The following is a 20,417-nucleotide window of genomic DNA, read 5'->3' on the forward strand; positions in this document are numbered from 1 at the left end:
TCAATCAGAGAGCCCACCCATTCTCTCCTCTTCCACAGCTGCTTCACTTCCTGTAGACTGAAAACCAAGTGAGATGGTGAGTGAAGGAACAGAATTTATAATAATTACATCACATAATATTCACACTAATGTTCAGGATTGAATATCCAGTGAGTGAAGGAGCAGAGTTTATACAGATTGTATCCCATAATATCCACACTAATGTTCAGGGTTGAATATCCAGGGTGATGGAAGATTCTTGTGATGTATCGTCCCTGGATAGTGTCCTGGTGGTGGAGGGAGTGGGTACTGAGTCTAATGGTAGTGGCTCTGATTAGGGGACCGGCTGTGTTCCTGATCCTGTCCGGACTCTTCAGTGTTGTAGATGTTCCCATCCATGTGAGTGTTGAATATTCCATCACACTCCTGACTTGAGCCTTCTCGACAGTGGGGAGGATTTGAGTGGTCTGGAGGGGAGTTCTCCCAGCACCTCAGGAGGAGGCTGGGTTTGATCATGCACCCACTATTTTTAGCTGAAGCTACATTGCAGCTTGCACGCATGAACCGGACTTCAACATGGTTGAGAATGGAAGCGTTCGTGAGCCACCTTCTCCAGTTACTAGACTACTTATCCACAATTCTTAAGAAGATGTGTTTGGACTGCAGAGCTTTGCTGTGATCTGGAAAAACTCAGCAGGTCTGGCAGCATCGGCGGAGAAGAAAAGAGTTGACGTTTCGAGTCCTCATGACCCTTCGACAGAACTTGAGTTCGAGTCCAGGAAAGAGCTGAAATATAAGCTGTATATTTCAGCTGTTTCCTGGACTCGAACTCAAGTTCTGTCGAAGGGTCATGAGGACTCGAAACGTCAACTCTTTTCTTCTCCGCCGATGCTGCCAGACCTGCTGAGTTTTTCCAGGTAATTCTGTTTTTGTTTTGGATTTCCAGCATCCGCAGTTTTTTTGTTTTTATTTTTGCTGTGATCTGTTGGTTGTGGGGTTGTTTAGCTCTATTTATTACCTTCTACTCTTAATGTTTAGTCAGAATGTAGCCCTTTGTCCTTTCATTTAGTTCCAACCTTGACTCCAAAGTGCATCCAATACTGTTCCTGACATGTCTATCTCCTGGTTTGATGATAATCATGGAATGAGGGTTGTGCTGGGCTGTGAGATTGTGGTGGAATGCAATCCTACTGCTGTTGATAGCTCAATGCACCTCATGGCTACCCAGTTTGGGGTTCTGTCCTCAGTCTACTTCCTTATTGATGATTAACATGGTGAATTACGCATTCATCAGCTGGGAGCAGAGCGGGACTTTCCCTTGAACTTGTTTGATCTGACGCCACATGGAGTCAATATTGAGGACTTGCCCACCTACCAGTGAGATAGGATATACCCATGGATGGTGACGGAGGAGCCTGGGATGTTTCCAGATTGACACAATTCAATGAGTAATACCGTACTTGACAAGTCTGTGGGGCAGCTCTCCTCACTTGGGTGCTTGCCTTCAGACATAGGTAAGAGAGACTTTGCAGGATTCACTGGGCTGAGATCATCTTAATCTTATTTTGAAACAATGCCACGATTGTCCAGATCTATCTGATTTTCCTCTTATTGGACTTTGTAGTGATTGTTTATCATTGTTTGCTAGGCCACTTCAGAGTCAACCATGTTGTGTGGGACCGGAGTCACATGCAGACCAAACCAGGCAGTTGTAGCAGGTTCCATTTCCTGAAGGACAACGTGAAAGCTTTCATGTTTTTACTTTGATTCTATTCCACAAATTTCAAATTTTATTAAATTCAGTTTCACAACATGGAGTGATTGAGGTGAATAGCATATATGTCTTTAAGGAGAAACTAGATAAGCACATGAGGGAGAAAGGAACAGAAGGATAGGCTAATAGGGTGAGTTGAAGAGGGGTGAGAGGAGACTTGTGTGAAGCATAAACATCAATGTGGATCAACAGGGCTGTATGGCCTGTTTCTGCACTGCAGTTCTAAGTATCTAACTTTCCGTGGTTGGATTTGAATTTAGAATCTTTGGATTGTTAATCAAGCATTGTAGTAATTCAGCTCCATACCTGGAGACATATTTATAGAAATGTTTTTTAATACCTTTTTTAAAAGATTTTTCCTGAAGGCCTCGGCCTTTCCCAAAAGCCTGGGCTTGGATTTGATAGTTTTGACCAATGCTGAGACTGAAAGCTGAATTTGGGATGTGCAGTCTGAGTGAGTGCAGTGTATCTAATTTTCCAGGATAAACCAGAACCCTTCAATCAGCTCCACTGAAGCAATATTTTCCTTAGCTTCTCGCACTTCCTGTCTATTGTATTATCTTCAAATAATTTGGAAAACAAGAGGAGAAATTTCAAAATCTCCATTGAATTAAAATTTGTCCTGAGTGTTTTTATATTAAACACATGCTCTAAGGATAAAACTGGTCTTCACCAGCACGACATGAGCTCAGTGAATTGATAGCCCATTTTACACTCCACACGACTGTCTTTTCCATTGCCCTCACGGTGCCTGGGAAGATGGGGCCTGTGTGGAGGAAAGAAAGTAGCCACATTGTCTGTTCCTAGTCACGATCCAGAGTCCCTGCTGGAAACAGAGGTTGTGTGACAGTCAAGTGAGGAAAAAGAAAGGACTTGCATCTGATCCCACACAGGGGAATAGCAGACTGGCACTCACTGTGGAACAGTCTCTAACTGAGGAGTCAGCCCCTTCAGCAAAGGAGGAGAGGGAGTTTGAGGAAATCATGTTTCCTTTTCCTGTTTTACAGAAGGATTGCACCATACTACACCAGAGAATTTAGAGGATAGACACTGCAGATAGATCCTGACCATTACCCAAGGATCAACTGCACAACTGTGGGAAGACATCCAGTCCCTTCACAGCATTGCTTAACACAGAGAAGGTTGGGCAGTGAAACAATCATCTGGAAATTGACCAGGTCAAGGGAGCTTTGACTTATCAGTCACATAAAACTGACCAATGTTGTGGAACCTTCCATCAGAACCAACCTTCTTAAAGGCTTAGCTGTGGGCGATCGGCCAGGGTGAGGCTGGGAAGAAGTGTGAGTGGGCTCCAAGTGTGGTAAGAGCTTCAATCATTCATCAAGCCAGTTATTTGTTTCTACAGTGAGAGCCTGTTTAACTGTGAGGTGTGTGAGGAAAGATCCACAGGCTCATTTGTTCTCCTAACATGCAAGGTGCATCTCTTGTAAAACTGTTACTTCAAGGGTAGGCATATGGAAGAGAAACCATTCAAATGTGATGTGTGTCATCAAGCCTTCACACAGTTATCGACACTCATGAGACACCAACGAATCCACACTGGGGATAATCTGTTCAAGTGTGAGGTGTGTCAGAAATCATTGTCTGACACATGGCACCTCCGATCACACCAACGCATTCACACTGGGGAGAAACCATTCACATGCAAGGTGTGTCAGAAATCATTCTCAGATTCATCGAATCTCCATGCACATCTACGCATTCACAGAGAAGAGAAGCGGTTTTCATGCAAGGTTTGTGAGAAAGCATTCACACGATGTTCAAGCCTCCTGAACCATCAAAGAATCCACACGGCGGAGAAACCCTTCAAATGTGAGGTTTGTGATAAAGCTTTCATGACATCTACAAAGCTTTTGTTGCACCAAAGGATTCACACTGGGGAGAAACCCTTCAGGTGTGAGGTTTGTGAGATGTCTTTCACCGAATCCTCCAAACTCCTGACGCACCGAAGAATTCACACAAGGGAAAAACCATTCAAGTGTGAGGTGTGTCACAAATCATTCTCACTGTCATCAAATCTCCACAGACACCAATACATTCACACAGGGGAGAAACCATTCAAGTGTGAGGTGTGTGCCAAATCATTCTCGCAGTCATCGAATCTCCAAAGACACCAACGCATTCACACAGGAGAGAAACCATTCATGTGTGAGGTGTGTGACAAATCATTCTCTCAGTTCATGAACCTCCATGCACACCAACGCATTCACACAGAGGAGAAGCCATTTACATGTGAAGTGTGCAATAAATCATTCTCGCAGCTAATGAACCTCCGCATACACCAACGCATTCACACAGGGGAGAAACCATTCACTTGTGAGGTTTGTGACAAAGCCTTCACACAGTTATCGAGCCTCACGAGACATCAGACAATCCACACAGGAGAGAAACCCTTCAAGTGCAAGCTTTGTGATAAAGCTTTCGCAACATCCACGAGGCTTTTGATGCACCAGAGAATTCACACAGTGAAGAAACCCTTTAGGTGTGAGGTGTGTAATAAGGGCTTTGCACAATCATTGGAGCTGGTGAGACACCAACGTATTCACATAAGGGAGAAGCTGTTTCTGTGAGGTTTGTGGAAAAGCCTTCACACAGTTATTGAGCCTCCTGCAACATCAGACAATCCACACAGGGCTGTCACCCTACTTATGTGTAGTTTATGGTAAAGATTTTGTGCATCTTCAAAATTCCAGAGACAGCAGAGGATTTAGGCAGGGGAGAAACTATTCAGGTCTGATGTTTGTGACAAGGCTTTCACCCACTCCTCTGATATCCTGAAGCAGTGGCGGATCCACACTGGTGAGAAACAATTCAGGTGTGAGGTGCGTGACAAGGATTTCACACAGTCAGCGTATCTCCTGGTTTGTAACCAAACTCACAGATGGAGAAACCCTATCAGTGTCAGTTCTGTAATACCTTCACACAGTTGTCAGACCTCCTGGAACATCAGCGAACCCACACGGGAGAAAAACTCTTCCAGTGTGACGTGTGCCAGGATTGTTTCACCTACACCCACTCTCGCCCTACACCGATGTCTCCACATGGACTTGGAGCCGGGTCACCTGCTTCCGTTGCACTGAGAGTTGTCTGTGTTGTTTACTCTCCAGTACTCACACAGGGGAGCTGCCGTTCCAAAGCATTGTCTGCCTCAGCAGTGTCTGTCTTAAACCTCTCCCACCATCAGTCCAAGTTTCAAGATGGTTAATTTACCTTTTGATCAGATCACCACATCACCAGAAGAAGACATCAATATGTATAGAAGCTCCTGTATAAACTCAGCATCCTTTCAGTGCAACGTCAGGTACAAGTCACTCACTGACTCTTACTCTGGCTAAGAAGGCAGATGTTCAGTGGTTAGAAAGGCTTCAGCTTCTGATCTAGCAACACAATCATCTGGGGTAGTAATATAGGTACTTCAATAAAACTTAGCGTCTCTGGTCTATGGAGGGGGAGAACCAGCCAGGAATCCCGTTCCTTATCAGTGACCCCAACTCAGAAGACAGTGGGAGGGCAGGATGTGTCTTGGCTGTGACAGTCTCCATTGTCTCGCAATATTCACCGTATTGCTGAAAAAAGACACATGGTCAAAGCATTTCCTTTTGCACTCATCAGGACATTTGCAAGAATACCAAATAGCAAAGGGAACAACAGTTTATACTGCATGAGAAGCGTGTGTTAATTGGTTGGCAAGTGGAGAATGCACCAGTAACTGACAACTGACTGCTGATTGCCAAGCCTTGTTTAATTTTAATCCAGGCCGGGGGACTCTGGTCAAGGCATTAACCCTGGGGAGTGAACCAGGAATGGCTGTCTCCTAAGCTTTTGTTTAGTTGAAAAAGATGCAATGTGTGTACATGCTCCTTTTTGTCTTCCAAAGGCCAGAACCCTGTGTGTGAATATATGTAGCTTCTTAATTTCTACTCACAGTCAATTCAGAAGAATGTGTGCCAGGATTTTTCTGCTAGGACAAGACAGAAATACCTCCATAGTTCTCACAGTGTGATTTATCTCCCTTCTTGAAGATTGTCACATTCCTGAAGTCAGGGAGAGTTCTTTTTCCTCCCAAATCCATAGGATGAGTGAATGAAGTCTTGATGTGAGCAGATACCCACCAGCTTTGAAGACCTCGGCTGGAATACCATTGGGGCCACATGCTTTGTTGTTTTTCATTTGTTTGATTGTTTGTTGCAGCTCTCCCATCGATGGTGACTCACCCATGGATTCTACCATAGGCACAGGGGGATAGAGTGGAGGATATCAGTTGCCACTGTGGATTCATGGTTGAGGAGTTGTTCAAAATGTTCTTTCCAGTGTTAACAGATGGCATTGTCATCCTTAAAAGAGGAGAAACCTCATCCTGTGAATGAAGGGGATTTTGTCCATTTGACTTCGGTCTATAGATGACCCTAATGACTTCAGAAAAACTTTGCATGTCATGATGATCAGCATATTGTTGGATCTTTCGGGCTTTCTCTTCCCATCACTTGTCCTTTATCTTCTGAATTTGTATTTGGGTGTCAGACTTGAGCTGTTGAAATGCTGCCTTCTTGAGTTGTGGCCTTGGGTTGTTCTGCCAGGCAATGAAGACTGATCGTTTTTGTTCCAGGAGGTCACATATTTGAATATCATGTTCGTCCAGCCAGTCCTGGTGATGATGATGCTCGAACCCAATGATCTGGACACGGTAGTTTAGTGCAGCTGACTTAATTTGATCCCACTGTTCAGGAATTGAGTTGGATGTGTGAAGATTTTCCAGGTGCACTTGGAATTCCTCTCTTCAGTTGGGCTGTGTTAGGGCTGAGACATTGATCTTCTTCCTCTTGGACTTTTGGGCCTTGTGATGTCTTGGTGCTGGGTGGATGTTCGTCACCGATCAAACAAGTCAATGATCTGTCCAGTAGGCATCAGTCCCCCACATGGATCGAGTGATACAGACATCACTTAGAACTTTGACTTGGCTTTAGACCTTCCAGAGGAACCTCCGACATGGTCTTTGCTGCCAGACAAACCCAAGAAAAATGTCGAGAACAACACCAGGAATTCTTCATTGCATTCATCAACGTGATCAAATCATTTAACTCAGTAAATTGTGAGGCTCTGTGGATCATGCTCCAATGATTTGGATGTCCAAGAAACTTCATCACAATCCTGCAATTGCTTCATGATGATATGACTGCAGCTGTCTTGAGTGGTAAATCTGAAACAGATGCCTTCAAAATCCAGACTGGTGTCAAGCAAGGCTGTGTTGTAGCCCCCATTCTATTTACAATCTACCTGACAGTGGCTATTCACCTCATCAAAGATCAACTGCCCTCAGGTGTTAGTATTAAATACCATCTAGAGGGAACTCATTTACCTCGGTCGCCTCCGTTTCAAAACTAAACTGACCACTATAGATGCACATGTTCTACAGTATTCTGAGAGCTTTTTCTGATGTGTGTGTGTGCACGTGTGTGAAATATCTTGAGACATTTTCAAATGCTTTGTTATTTTGGTTGATTCAAAGTTTGTTGTGAGCTGATGGGCTGGTATTATTTGCCTGCTGCTTTATCAAACTTCTGTATAGATTTAAACACCCAATAAATTCACTTTTTAGTGTAACTCAAACTACCTGATTTGTCAGCAGTGTCAAGAAGATATAATAATTCTCAATGTTATTGGAGTTTATTGTAAAATAGAGTAATAGTGGTACGTGTGTGTGTGCATGTGCGTGGGTGAGATTTAATTGAATTAGAGACAGCTAGTCTGTGTGCTTTGATCTAAGAAGAGAGGTTAAGTTTGAAATGTTAATTAAATAAACATAGATGTCAAGGGTATATTTGCATTTTGAAATAAACCAGACTATACTGTTTTCAAAGGAGGGGTGAAATGTGTCACTTAGCCAGGTGAAGATTAGAAACGGAGTGTTTATTTTTCCCAAAGATTACTGGTAAAATTTAGTGCTATGAGAGGGTTTTATTATGAGGGAGTTAAAGTCCAAAGACATAGTGAAACAATGGGTTTTTGCATTCAAAAAGGAAGTTATGTATAAAGAAGGAGCAACTGCAGTGTGAATGGAAGGCATTTTTAAGATTTTACAAGTGTGTGAAAAAGCTTTCAGCATCTATGCCTCCAGCTGCTGTCTTCAAAGGACTGAAGTTAAGAAAACTCACTTGGAAAACCACTTGTTCAGGCTATCATGTTTCTTTGCCTGGGTCTTTTAAAATTTATGTGTCTTATTATTTCCTTAACAAAAGTGTAACTGGGAGTTAGATTGATTAGGGGATTTTGAGGTTTTCATAGTAGTAATTTGTAGTGATCAGCAAGTTTGCAGATGACACGAAAATTGGTAGTGTCGTAAATAATGATGAGAGAAGCCATAGGTTACAGGACAATATAGATGGGCTGGTATAATGGGAAGAACAGTAGCAAATGGAATTTAATCCTGAGAAGTGTGAGATGATACATTTTGGGAAGACTAACACGGCAAGGGAATATACAATGAGTGGTAGAATCCTAGGAAGTACAGGGGATCAGAGGACCTTGGTGTATATGTCCATAGATCCCTGAAGGCAGCAGCACAGGTAGATAAGATGGTTAAGAAGGCGTATGGGATACTTGCCTTTATTAGCTGACGCATAGAATATAAAAGCAGGAAGGTTATGTTGAAGCTGTATAAAACGCTAGTTAGGCCACAGCTGGAATACTGTGTGCAGTTCTGGTTGCCACACCATAAGAAGGATGTGATTGCATTGGAGAAGGTGCAGAGGAGATTCACCAGGATGTTACCTGGGCTGGAGCATTTCAGCTATGAAGAGAGATTGGTTAGGCTAGGGTTGTTTTCCTTAGAATAGGGAAGGCTGAGGGGTGACCTGATGGAGGTATACAAAATTATGAGGGGTATAGATAGGGTAGATAGGAAGAAACTTTTCCCCTTAATGGCGGTATCAATAACCAGGGGGCATAGATTTAAGGTAAGGGGCAGGAGGTTTAGAGGGGATTTGAGGAGTCTTTTTTTTACCCAGCGGGATGTTGGAGTCTGGAACACACTGCCTGAGAGGGTGGTAGAGGCAGGAACCCTCACAACATTTAAGTATTTAGATGAGCAGTTGAAATGCCATAGCATATAGGCCAAGTGCTGGTGAATGGGATTAGAATAGATAGGTGCTTGATGGCTGGCACGGACATGATGTGCCCAAGGACCTGTTTCTGTGCTGTACAACTCTGTGACTCTATGACATTTAAAATCATATCTCTTATTAATAAATGTTTAATCTAGTTTTATACAAATTAAAATGAGTTGTGGCAGTTGTTTCAAGTTTCCTTCTGGAATTTGAACAGTTCAGCATTTACCATCTGCTGTGTCATAACAGATTGGTGTGTTCCTATTCCCTGGAACACTCAGAAGCCTACAGTAAGAGCCCTGTACACAATATATTGGTCAATGTCACTGTGGGCTGGCATACTTTCTCCATCAATGGGTTTATCATTTCCAGTTCACAGGAAGCATAATGTTTCCCTCAGAAAGAAAGAATTGCAATTTTATATCAACTTTCTTGAGCACAAGGTGTCTGAAAGCAATTTACAGCCAATGAAGTGTGTTTTAAAGTGTGTTCCTTTTTGTTAGGAAACGTGGCAGCCAATTTGCTCACAGCAAGTTCCCACAAACAGCAATGTGATAATGACCAGATAACCTGTTATTGTGAGGTTTATTGCAAGATCCATATTGGCCAGAACATCAGGGATAACTCCCCTGCTCTTCTACAATGTAGAGTCATGGGATCTTTAGCACTTACCTGAGAGGGCAGACAGGGCCTTGGTTTACCTGATCTGAAGGTGGTACTTCTGACAGTGCAGAACTCTGTTAGTAGTGCACTTCAGTGTCAGCCTCAGTGCTCTAGTTTTTGGAGCGAGACTTGAACACACAACCTTCAGATTCAGAGACAAGAGTGCTAACTGAGCCATGGCTGAGTCTTATAATATTTCTGTTGTATTAGATTCAGTTACTAAGGGGTTAAGTTCCAGCTTCTTGAACCGCTGCAGTTCATGTGCTGTAGGTACACCCACTATGCTGTTAGAAAGGGAGTTCGAGGATTTTGACCCAGCGACAGTGAAGAAACGGCGATATATTTCCAGTCAGGGTGGCGTGTGCCTTGGTGGGGAACTTGCAGGTGATTGTGATGTTCCTATGCATCTGCTGCCCTTTTCCTTCTAGGTGGTAGAAATCACGGATCTGGAAGGTGCTGTTGAAGGAGCCTTGGTGAGTTTCTGCAGTGCATCTTGTAGATGGTACACAATGCTACCACTGTGCATCAGTGGTGGAGGGAGTGAATGTATAAGGTTGTGGATGGGGTGCCAAACAAGCAGGCTGCTTTGTCCTGGATGGTGTCAAGCTTTTTGAGTGTTGTTGGGGCTGCACTCATGCAGATAAGTGCAGAGTATTCCATACGCTCCTGACTTGTGCTTGTAGATGGTGGGCAGGCTTTGGGGAGTCAGGAGATGAGTTGTCATCCACAGGATTCCTAGCCTCTGACTGCTCTTGTAGCCACAGTGTTTCTATGGCTAGTCCAGTTCAGTTTCTGGTCAATTGTAATCCTAACGATCCCCTAGTAGGGGATTCAGTGATGGTAATGCCATTGAAAGACAAGGGGCAATGGTTAGATTCTCTCTTGTTGGAGATGGTCATTGCCTGGCACTTGTGTGGCATGAATGTTACTTGCCACTTATCAGCCCAAGCCTGGATATTGTTCAGGAGTTGTTGCATTTGTACATGGACTGCTTCAGTATCTGAGGAGTCGTGAGTGGTGCTGAACATTGTGCATTCATCAGATGGTTGGGCCTAGGACACTACCCTGAAGAACTCCTGCAGCGATGTCCTGGAGCTGGGGTGACTGACATCCAACAACCACAACCATCTTCCTTTTGTGCTAGATATGATTCCAATCAGCAGAGAGTTTTGCCCCTGATTCCCTTGTTTTGCTCCAGTTTTGCTAGGGCTCCTTGATGCCGCACTCGGTCAAATTATTGTGGCAATAATTCTCATTTCACCTCGGGACCATGTTTGAACCATGGCCGTAATGAGATCAGGAGCTGAGCGGCCCTGGCGGAACCCAAACTGGGCATCAGTGAGCAGGTTATTGCTAAGCAAGTGCCGCTTGATAGCACTGTTGATGACCCATTTCATTACTTACTGATGGTCAAGAGTAGACTGATGGGGCAGTAACTTACTGGGTTGGATTTGTCCTGCTTCTTGTGTACAGGACACACCTGGCCAATTTTCCGCATAGCCGGGTAGATGCCAGTGTTGTATCTGTACTGGAACAGCTTGGCTAGGGGTGCAGCAAGTTCTGGAACACAAGTATTCAGCAATAGGGCAGAAATATTGTCAGGGCCGATAGCCTTTGCACTATCCAGTGCCTTCAACCATTTATTGATGTCACATGGAGTGGATTCAATTGGCTGAAGACTGGCATCTGTGAAGTTGGGGACCTCTGGAGGAGGCCAAGTTGGATCATCTACTCAGCACTTCTGGCTGAAGATTGTAGCAAATTCTTCAGCCTTGTCTTTTGTACTGATGTGCTGGGCTCCCCCATAATTGAGCCTCCTCCTCCAGTGAGTTGTTTAATTGTCCACCAGCATTCACAATTAGATGTGGCAGGACTGCAGAGCTTAGTACTAACTTGTTGGTTGTGAGATCGCTTAGCTCTGTCTATCACTTGCTGCTTATGCTGTTTGGCTAGCAAGTCGTCCTGTGTTGTAACTTCACCAGGTTGACACCTAATTTTTAGGTATGTCTAGTGCTGCTCCTGGCATGCCCTTCTGCACCCTTCATTGAACCAAGACTGATCCCCTGCCTTGATGGTACTGGTAGAGTGGAGGATATACCAGGCCATGAGGTTACAGATTGTGTTTGAGTACAATTCTGTGGCAGCTGATGACCCCAGTGACTCATGGATGTTTTGAGTTGCTAGATCTGTTTGAAATCTGTCCCATTTAGCACGGTGATAGTGCCACGCTGCACGATGGAGGGTATCCGCAATATAAAGATAGGACTTCATCTCCACAACAACGGTGCGGTGGTCACTCCTACCGATACTGTCATGGACAGATGCATCTGCAGCAGGCAGGTCGGTGAGGATGAGGTCAAGTACGTTTTTCCCTCTTGTTGGTTCCCTCATGACCTGCTGCAAACCCAGTCTAGCAGCTATGTCCTATGAGGAGAGATTGGGCGGACTATGCCTCTATTCACTGGAGTTTAGAAGGATGAGAAGGGACCTCATTAAAACGTATAAACTTCTGACAGGGTTGGACAGACTGGATGCAGGGGTGATGTTTCCTCTGGCTCTGGGGTCTAGAACAAGGGGTCACAATCTCAGGATATGGGGTAGGCCATTTAGGACTGAGATGAGGAGAAACTTCTTCACTTGAAACCCTCTACCAAAGAGGGCTGTGGAGGTCAGGTCACTGAGTATATTTAAAAAGGAAGTAGATAGATTTCTAGACTCTAAAGGCAAGGGGTATGTGGAGAGATAAAGGATCAGCCATTATCATATTGACTGGCAGTGCAGGCTCGAAGGGCTGAATGGCCTACTTCTGCTCTTATTTTCTATGTTTCTAGGACATACCTGGGCAATTTTCCACATTGACGGCTATATGTCAGTGTTGTAGCTGTACTGGCACAGCTTGGCTAGGTACATGGCAAGCTCTGGAGCACAGGTCTTCAGCACTATTGCCGGAATATTATCAGGACCCATAGCCTTTGCAGTGTCCAGTGCCTCCTGCCGTTTTTTGGTATCACATGCAGTGAATTGAATTGGCTGAAGACTGGCATATCCGATGCTGGGGACATCAGGAGGAGGCTGAGATGGAGAGGAGACGACACTTCTGGCTGAAGATAGTTGCAAGTGCTTCAGCCTTGTCTTTTGCATTGATGTGCTGGGCTCCCCACTCATTGAGGATGAGGATATTTGTGGAGCCTCCTCTTATGGTTAGTTGTTTAATTGTCAGTCACTATTCACGTTTGGATGTTGCAGGGCTGCAGAGCTTAGGTCTGATCCGTTGTTTGTGGAATCATTTAGCTCTGTCTATCACATGCTGCTTCTGCTTTTTTGCATGCAAGTAGTCTGGTGTTGTAGCTTGATTTATTTTTAGGTATGCCTGGTGCTGCTCCTGGCATGCCTTCCTAAACTCTTCATTTCCTCCAGTTAGAGTCTCCTCAAAGCCTCGCTCTTTAATCAAGCTCTTGGTCATCTATACTAACATTACCTTGGGACATGTTAAAGGTGCTATATAAATGCAAGTTACTGCTGTTCATTATTTCAAAGGAGTTGAAAGTATTTGTGGATTTTTTTTGCTGTTTTAAAGAAGAATCGTCCTGATTTAAACAAGTGGATAGAGATTCCAGATAGATCCTGTTCATCACCTGAGAAGATCCCAGTGTCAGCCGAGGGACAACTTCCCAGGAAAACCATCTCCAGTGATTGAATCTGTCAGCAGGAATTTGATGAATGATCAAAAGTGAAACTGACCAGTGTCCAACATCCAATCAAAACTAACACTTCCAGAGGTTATTCTGTGGGATATCAGTTAGTGCAACGGGCTAGAGGGACTATAATGCTTTGGAGGGAGTGCAACGGGCTGGAGAGACTATAACGCTTTGGAGGGACTAGAGGTGGAGGGAGTGTAACAGGAGAGATTAAAATGTAGTCATTAGCACACCTGAAACACTGGAACATCCACTGGAATGGGAGGGCACTAAGTGTGAAGTTGGCTTTGAGTATTCATTGCACCTTGAGAAACATTTTCAAATCCTGACAAGTGAGTGACGCGTGATGAGGAATTTATCTGGTTGTAGGAGCTCCTCATTCACAGATAGGTAAGAGTGTAGACAGCCTTATTGAAGCCATCATGCCTCCTGTATCACAAGGGCAGTCACATGGAAGAGAAACTAATTGAATGTGGACAATTTGACAGAGTCTCTGTCCAGTCACCAGACCCTGTGAAACCACAACCCACCCACACAGAGAGGCCGTTCAGGTGTGAAGTTTGTGAGAAGACCTTCGTATGGTCATCGTACTTCCTGAAGCACCAACTCACCCACACAGGGGAGAAATTGTTCAAATGTAAGGTGTGTGATAAAACTTTCTCCCTGTGGGCTCTCTGTTGGTCCATGAGGGACAATGACTGAGAGAGAAACCCTTCCCGTGTGACGTTTACAACAAAGCTTTCTTAAAGTTGTCCAATCTCTTTCAACATCAGCATATTCAAACAGCGGAGAAACCCTTCGTGTGAGGTGTGAGACAAAACACTCATCGACTCTCCTCCAACACTGACATATTCACATAGGGGAGAGGCCTTTCAGATGTGAGTTGTGTGACAATTCCTTCATTCAGCCATCGACACTTCTGCAGCATCAGCACATTCACCGAGGGGAGAGCAAGTTCAGCTATCAGATTTGTGACAAAGCCTTCACGCATTCCTCAACCCTTCTGCAACATCAGCGGGCACACACAGGGGAGAAACCCTTCAAATGTGAGGTGTGTAACAAAGCTTTTGTAAAGATCCACACTGCTCATCCACCAGCGAGCACACACGGGGGAGAATCCTTTCTGGTGTGACGTGTATGTTAAAAGTTTCACACACTCATCCACCCTCCTGATCCACCAGCGGACCCACACGGGGAGAGACCCTCCAGCTGTGAGGTCTGCCAGAAAGCTTTCACACACCCCTCGAGCTTGCTGCAGCATCAGAGGACCCACACAAGAGAGACCCTTCAAGTGCGAGGCATGGGATAAAGCTCTTGCGTGCTCCTCGAACCTCCTGGATCACCAGAGGAGCCACGTGGGGGAGAAAACTCCCAGTGGGACGCTTTGTAACAAAGCCTTCACGCAGTCATCAGACTTCGTGGAACATCAGCGAACCCACAGAGGGGAGAGAGAGCATTCAGCTGAGTTCTGCAACAAAGCTTTCAAACTGTTGTCTGGCCTCCTGGAACATCAACGGACCCACACGGGAGACAAACCCTTCGAGTGTGACGTGTGTCAGGATTGTTTCACCTACTTGTCCTCTTTAGAGCTTCACCAGTATCTCCAGACAGGATAGAAACCATCCCAGAGTGAGATGGAGCAGAGCAGTTTTGCCATCTCCTCCTCCCTCCCAGTGTAATCACTGCAAGAACTGCTTCACTTAGTCACATCAGCTTGGAGCAAATTCAGTGGATATCAGCTCCATCTGTGTTAGGTTGTCAAATATTTCTCAATTTCTAACTAGACCAGAGCACTAGGATTTCCAAATCGAGTGTTAGCCTGCTGTGTCTGACAGAACATCTTTTAATATGTGTGTCATCACTGCACAAAGCAGCCTGCTTAATCAGCACTTCATTCACCACCTTAAACGTTCACTCCCTTCACCACCAACACTCAGTGGCAGCAGTGTGTACCATCTACAAGATGCACTGCAGTAACTCACCAAGGCTCCTCAGACAGCGCCTTCCAAACCTGCAAAACCTACCACCTCAAAGGACAAGGGCAGCAGATTCATGGCAACATCACCACCTGCAAGTTCCCCAACAAATCATTCACCATCCTGATTTGGAAATATATTGCCGTTCCTTCACTGTCACACGATCTAAATCCTGGAACTCCCTCCCTAACAGCACTCTATGTGCACCTATACCACATGGACTGCAATGGTTTAAGAAGACAGCTCACCACTGCCTTCTCAAGGGTAAATAAGGGATGAGCAACAAATGCTGGTTTAGCCAGTGATGTTCACATCCCATGAATGAATAAAAATTAGTTGTATGAAATAGTCACTGAGCATTGATAGAATGCCTCAATGCGGTTTTAAGAAGACCCATGTTACGTCTCTGTCTGTGGTATTGGATCAGGTGCTCTGAACACAGTGTGGGGTTTATGTACAGGAGAACAGGAACTGCAGGACAGCTTGTTGCTGAGCCAGGATCAATAGAGGATTAAGGGAGATGGTTACACAGCAAGACTCCAGAAGAAGCTCACTGCCAGGAAGACGAGGCCCTACAGCTGGAGGAGCAGGTAATAAATGAAATGAGTAAGCTGCACTGTGACCTGGAAGTTTGAACCATTTTCAGCCATTGCTGAGCTGTGGGGATTTGTCTCAATGACGTTTGTGCTGAGTCATTATAATCTGTCAAAGTGAAGGAGGAGAAATCCCTGTGGATGTTGGAAGGGATTCTGGTTAGAACTCGCTTTGAACTGAAATCTCTGGTGTAAATTTGGTGGTGAATTAAAGAGCTACTGTAAACTGCAGATTGACTGTTTCACAAACTGTCTGCTCAAACTAGAGTTACCAACCCTCCATTACTGGTCTGGAGTCTCCAGGGATGAAAGATTAATTTTCATCACACTGCAACGACCGAGCTGGGAGAAGAATCATCCCTGGAGGCATTGATTGTTTCTTGGCCTTACCATTTGTTGATAATCACATTGACATTATGGCTACCAGGGGTGAAAATTATTTCTTTGCTGAGGGTTCTCTGTGAGACTTTCTGCTTTTTGATTTTTGAGGGCTACTTTTTGGTTTTCAGGGGTTCCTCGATGGTAAAGCAGATTGAAAAATTTAAGTTAGAAACCAAACTGTTGTCAAAACAGGAATTTGTAAACTCACTCTACGTCTAAAGGATATTAAAGAAACGAGAGACTTGGTACTGGGCAGGAGGCCAAGAATCCAACAACAATTAAACAGTTTTCCTTCATGCACCAGTACCCCCATCCTGTCGTCCTCCAGTGGCTGACATTGAAGCAAATTCATGGAAGGTCTGACTCTTCTGGATTGACTCGACTCCCAACCTTTCCTATACATCAAAATTCTTTAATAAAAGGAGAAAATGCGCACGACAGCCTATAAAAGCTTGTATACAGTCATTTCTATAGCAGAAACAGTTAAAGAAAAGTCTAAAGCGAATAGAAAAAACTGGATTTCAGTCACAATATTCTTTCTCGTCTACCTAAGGGCTCTCTCAACTTTACTCATAAATTAATTGGACAAATATAAAAGGAAGGAATCCATTGGGAAGGATATAACTTCTTTATTTTTATTTGGTTATTGTTGTTCCAGTAGGAGTTTGTGAATTTGAAAGCCGGGCCAGGAAGAGGGTTCCAAAAGAAAAAATGAAGATACATTTCAAAAGAAAGAGTTGCAAAATTATATACATATTTTCATAAAATAAGCTGTGGATGTGAAAGTGAGCAGTGTTGTCTGTCTCCTATACTCTCCCTCTCACTCTCCTTTGCCCTGAGAGGCCTCCTCCCCCTTATCCCCATTCTCCTCTTCAATGTCTCTCTTTCTCTCCTCCCTCCCGCCCTTGCACATTCCCTTCCTCTCTATCTCTTTCCCTCCTTCATCTCACATTCTCCCTTCCTTCCTCTCACATTCCTTCCCTCTTTCTCCCTTCCTCTTGCATTGCCTCACTCTCCCTCCTTCCCTTTCACATTCACTCTCTCCCTCCCTCCCACATTCCCTCTCCCTCTCACATTCCCTCTTTCTCTCAGTCATAGCCAGAGCTGCTTTACCTACATTGAATTCTCCACCATCTTGTCCTCATTCTCTCCTCCAGACCTGCTGATGGTGGTGCTGAGATCCCAATTCTCATCTTTTCTGTTATATTTTCTATTGAAATAGGAGGGAAAGGGGTGGGGGTTGGAAGGGGGGCTGTTCATTTATAAATAACTTTTAAAAGACCCACCTCGGTACATCCTCACCGCTAGCTGCCAGAAACAGTCCCCTCCTTATACCCAACCCCTCAATAAAAAACACAACACAAAAAGGATTTTTAAAAATAAATAATTCCAAATGGAGGGAAAAATGCTAACTATCCATTGACTCCCAAGTTCTGAGGTTCTGCTCTGAAGAGAATTGTTTCCCCCTTTCTCTCTCTCTCTCTCTCTAACTTGCAGAGAGGGTTTTTGTTTTTAATTCTCTTCCAATCACAGATTCTGTCTCTCCTGTGTGCTCCAGCTCTTCCAATCATAAATTCTGTCTCTCCCATGTTCCAGCTCCTCCAATCACTGATTCTGTCTCCTGTGCTCCAGCTCCTCCAATCACAGATTCTGTCTCTCCTGTGCTCTGGCTCCTCCAATCACAGATTCTGTCTCTCCCGTACTCCAGCTCCTCCAATCATAGATTCTGTCTCTCCTGTGCTCCAGCTTCTCCAATGACAGATATTGTACCTTAACCCTTTATTGAATTTTTTGCCACTGTCTTTATCTTTGCTTCCTTGCAGCTATCTGTAACATTTCAAGGGCAAATTCATCACTACCCTCTTGGTTTTTTTAATCCTAATCCCCACATTCATCAAAAACCCAAACATTCTCAATCCCACTGGTTCAAGTACAACCACTGACTGTCTGAAAATCCCCAGTATTCCTCAGTGATACTAGTCAGAAGTGTAACCTCTCACCAATAGATGTGCCGTGGCTGCAGGACTCTCCCCTCTAATGCAAACCCCAATTATTGACCTCTGTGCTCAGGGAAATAAGATTGAAACAATCTCACCAGCTGCCTCTGCCACATCCTTCCGCAAGCTTACCTGGACAAACTTCCATTAATGCTGCCCCCTGCCCTAGCTCTGAACTCTTCAGCTACACTGAAGCAAAATTTTCCTTAGCTTCTAGCACTTCCTCGTCAAATGTTTTCTTCAAATAATTTTGGAAAGCAAGTTGAGAAATTTCAAAATCTCCATTGAATTAATATTTCTCCTGAGTGTTTTTTATATTAAACACATGCTCAGAGGGTACAAATAGTCTTCGCCAGCACAACTTGAGCTCATAGTGAATTGATAGCCCATTTGTGCTCCAACGATTTGGATATCCAAGGAACTTCAACACAATCCTTCAATTGCTTCATGATGATATGACTGTAGCTGTCTTGAGTGGGAGATCTAAAACAGAAGCTTTCAAAATCCAGACTGGTGTCAAACAAGGATGTGTGATAGCTCCCATTCTATTTACAATCTACAGTGGTTATTCATCTCATCAAAGATCAACTGCCCTCTGGTGTCAGTATTAAATACCATCTAGATGGGAATCTTATTTACCTTGGTTGCCTCCGTTCCAAAATTAAACTGATCACCATAGATCCATACGATCTACAGTTTGCAGATGCCTGCAGTGTTGTTGCCCACTCTGCAACAGATTTACAAATCTCTCTCGACCTCTTCAATTCTGTATGTGTTTGTATGATGGACACGAGCTCCATCCTGTGTCACTGAAGTTCAGTGTCATTTTCTGACCATCGGAATTGGGAGCCAGACTAAAACACAGGGATTTTAAAGAAAGCTTCTGTCTGTCGTATACTGAGAGAGTTTCCCCTGATGTGAGTGTGTGTGTGTTAGTAAAGTGAGCCAGCTCTCAAGAGTGGATATGGGGTAGAATCGGACACTACATTAGTTGGTGATGTGAATTATAGGCAGATCCTCTTCAGTTGATGTGCATTTTACTAATGCCTTGGGTAATGTTTGTACTTTCCTGTCTGGGAGGATTACTATCCTGAGTACGGTGAGGGAGTGGGGGTGAGTCTCTACACACTTGAGTTCCCTCAGCCCATTGTACCTCGATGGAATACGATGTGATATGTTCATCTTACACTCTTCCAAGATTCATTTCATGTTCTAGGAAAGATCTTCAGTCCTTTTCAAATGCTTTATTATTTTGGTTGATTCAAAGTTTGGTGTAAGCTGAATATTGTGTTGTAATTTGTCTGTTGTTGTTTCAATCTGTACTGATTTATACCTCACAATAAATTCATTCTTTTAGCTTAACCCAAACTACCTGATTTGTCAGCATTGTGTGTTCTTATTCACTGAAGCACTCAGGAGCCTACAGTGAGTCCTGTACACAATATATTGGTCAATGTCACTGTGGGCTGGCATACTTTCTCCATCAATGTGTTTATCATTTCCAGTTCACATGAAGCATAATGTTTGAATAAGAAAGAAAGAAGGACTTGCATTTTTGTATCAACTTCCATGAATTCAGGATGTCTAAAAGCACTTTGCTGCCAACGAAGAGCTTTTTGATGTGTAGTCACTGTTGTAATGTTCAAAATGTGGCAGCTAATTTGCACACAGCAAGCTCCCACAAATAGTAATGTAATACTAACCAGTCGATCTGTTTTGTTGAAGTTGATTGCAAGATCCATATTGGTCAGGATCCAGGGATAACCCTCCTTTGAAATAGTATCGTGGGATCTTTTACATTTACCTGAAAGGGCATACGGGGCCTTGGTTTAACTCATATGAAAGATGGTACTGCTGACAGTGCAGCACTCCCTCAGTACTGCACTGGAGTGTCAGCCTTAATGCTCAAGTTTCTGGAGCGAGACTTGAACCCACAACCTTTTGACTCAGAGATGAGAGTATGAGCTAAATCACAGCCCATAATCACATAATATTTCTGTTAGATTAGATTCAGTTTCTAAGGTGTTAACTCCAAAGGCTGTGTACAGAATGCTTTTCCACCTGTAAAGTGGCAGCCTGAAAGTTTGATTTGATCTAAAGTGGTAATTAGTTAGAGCTGCAGGTATCAATGTTGTCTTTGTGTCTAGGTTCCTGAAGCTGTGAAAGGTGGTAAAGTCCCTGGTGTCAGCTGGAATGGACATCTTAAGGGATTGTCTTCAATCAGTATTGCTG

The 20,417-nt window shown here is 44.0% G+C and overlaps 1 protein-coding gene across 1 annotated transcript; it reads left to right on the forward strand.

Annotated features, from left to right (window-relative positions):
* The first annotated feature begins 45 nt into the window (after positions 1-45).
* LOC121291781 (zinc finger protein 271-like) lies at positions 46-7,432 on the forward strand. Its single transcript, XM_041213330.1, has 2 exons — positions 46-76; positions 2,761-7,432. Exon 2 carries the CDS (start codon positions 3,229-3,231, stop codon positions 4,342-4,344), a length of 1,116 nt encoding a protein of 371 aa, XP_041069264.1. The 5' UTR covers positions 46-76; positions 2,761-3,228; the 3' UTR covers positions 4,345-7,432.
* The last annotated feature ends 12,985 nt before the right edge of the window (positions 7,433-20,417 follow it).

The sequence above is a fragment of the Carcharodon carcharias genome, chromosome 19, assembly GCF_017639515.1.
Source record: "Carcharodon carcharias isolate sCarCar2 chromosome 19, sCarCar2.pri, whole genome shotgun sequence".
Classification (NCBI taxonomy): Eukaryota; Metazoa; Chordata; class Chondrichthyes; order Lamniformes; family Lamnidae; genus Carcharodon; species Carcharodon carcharias.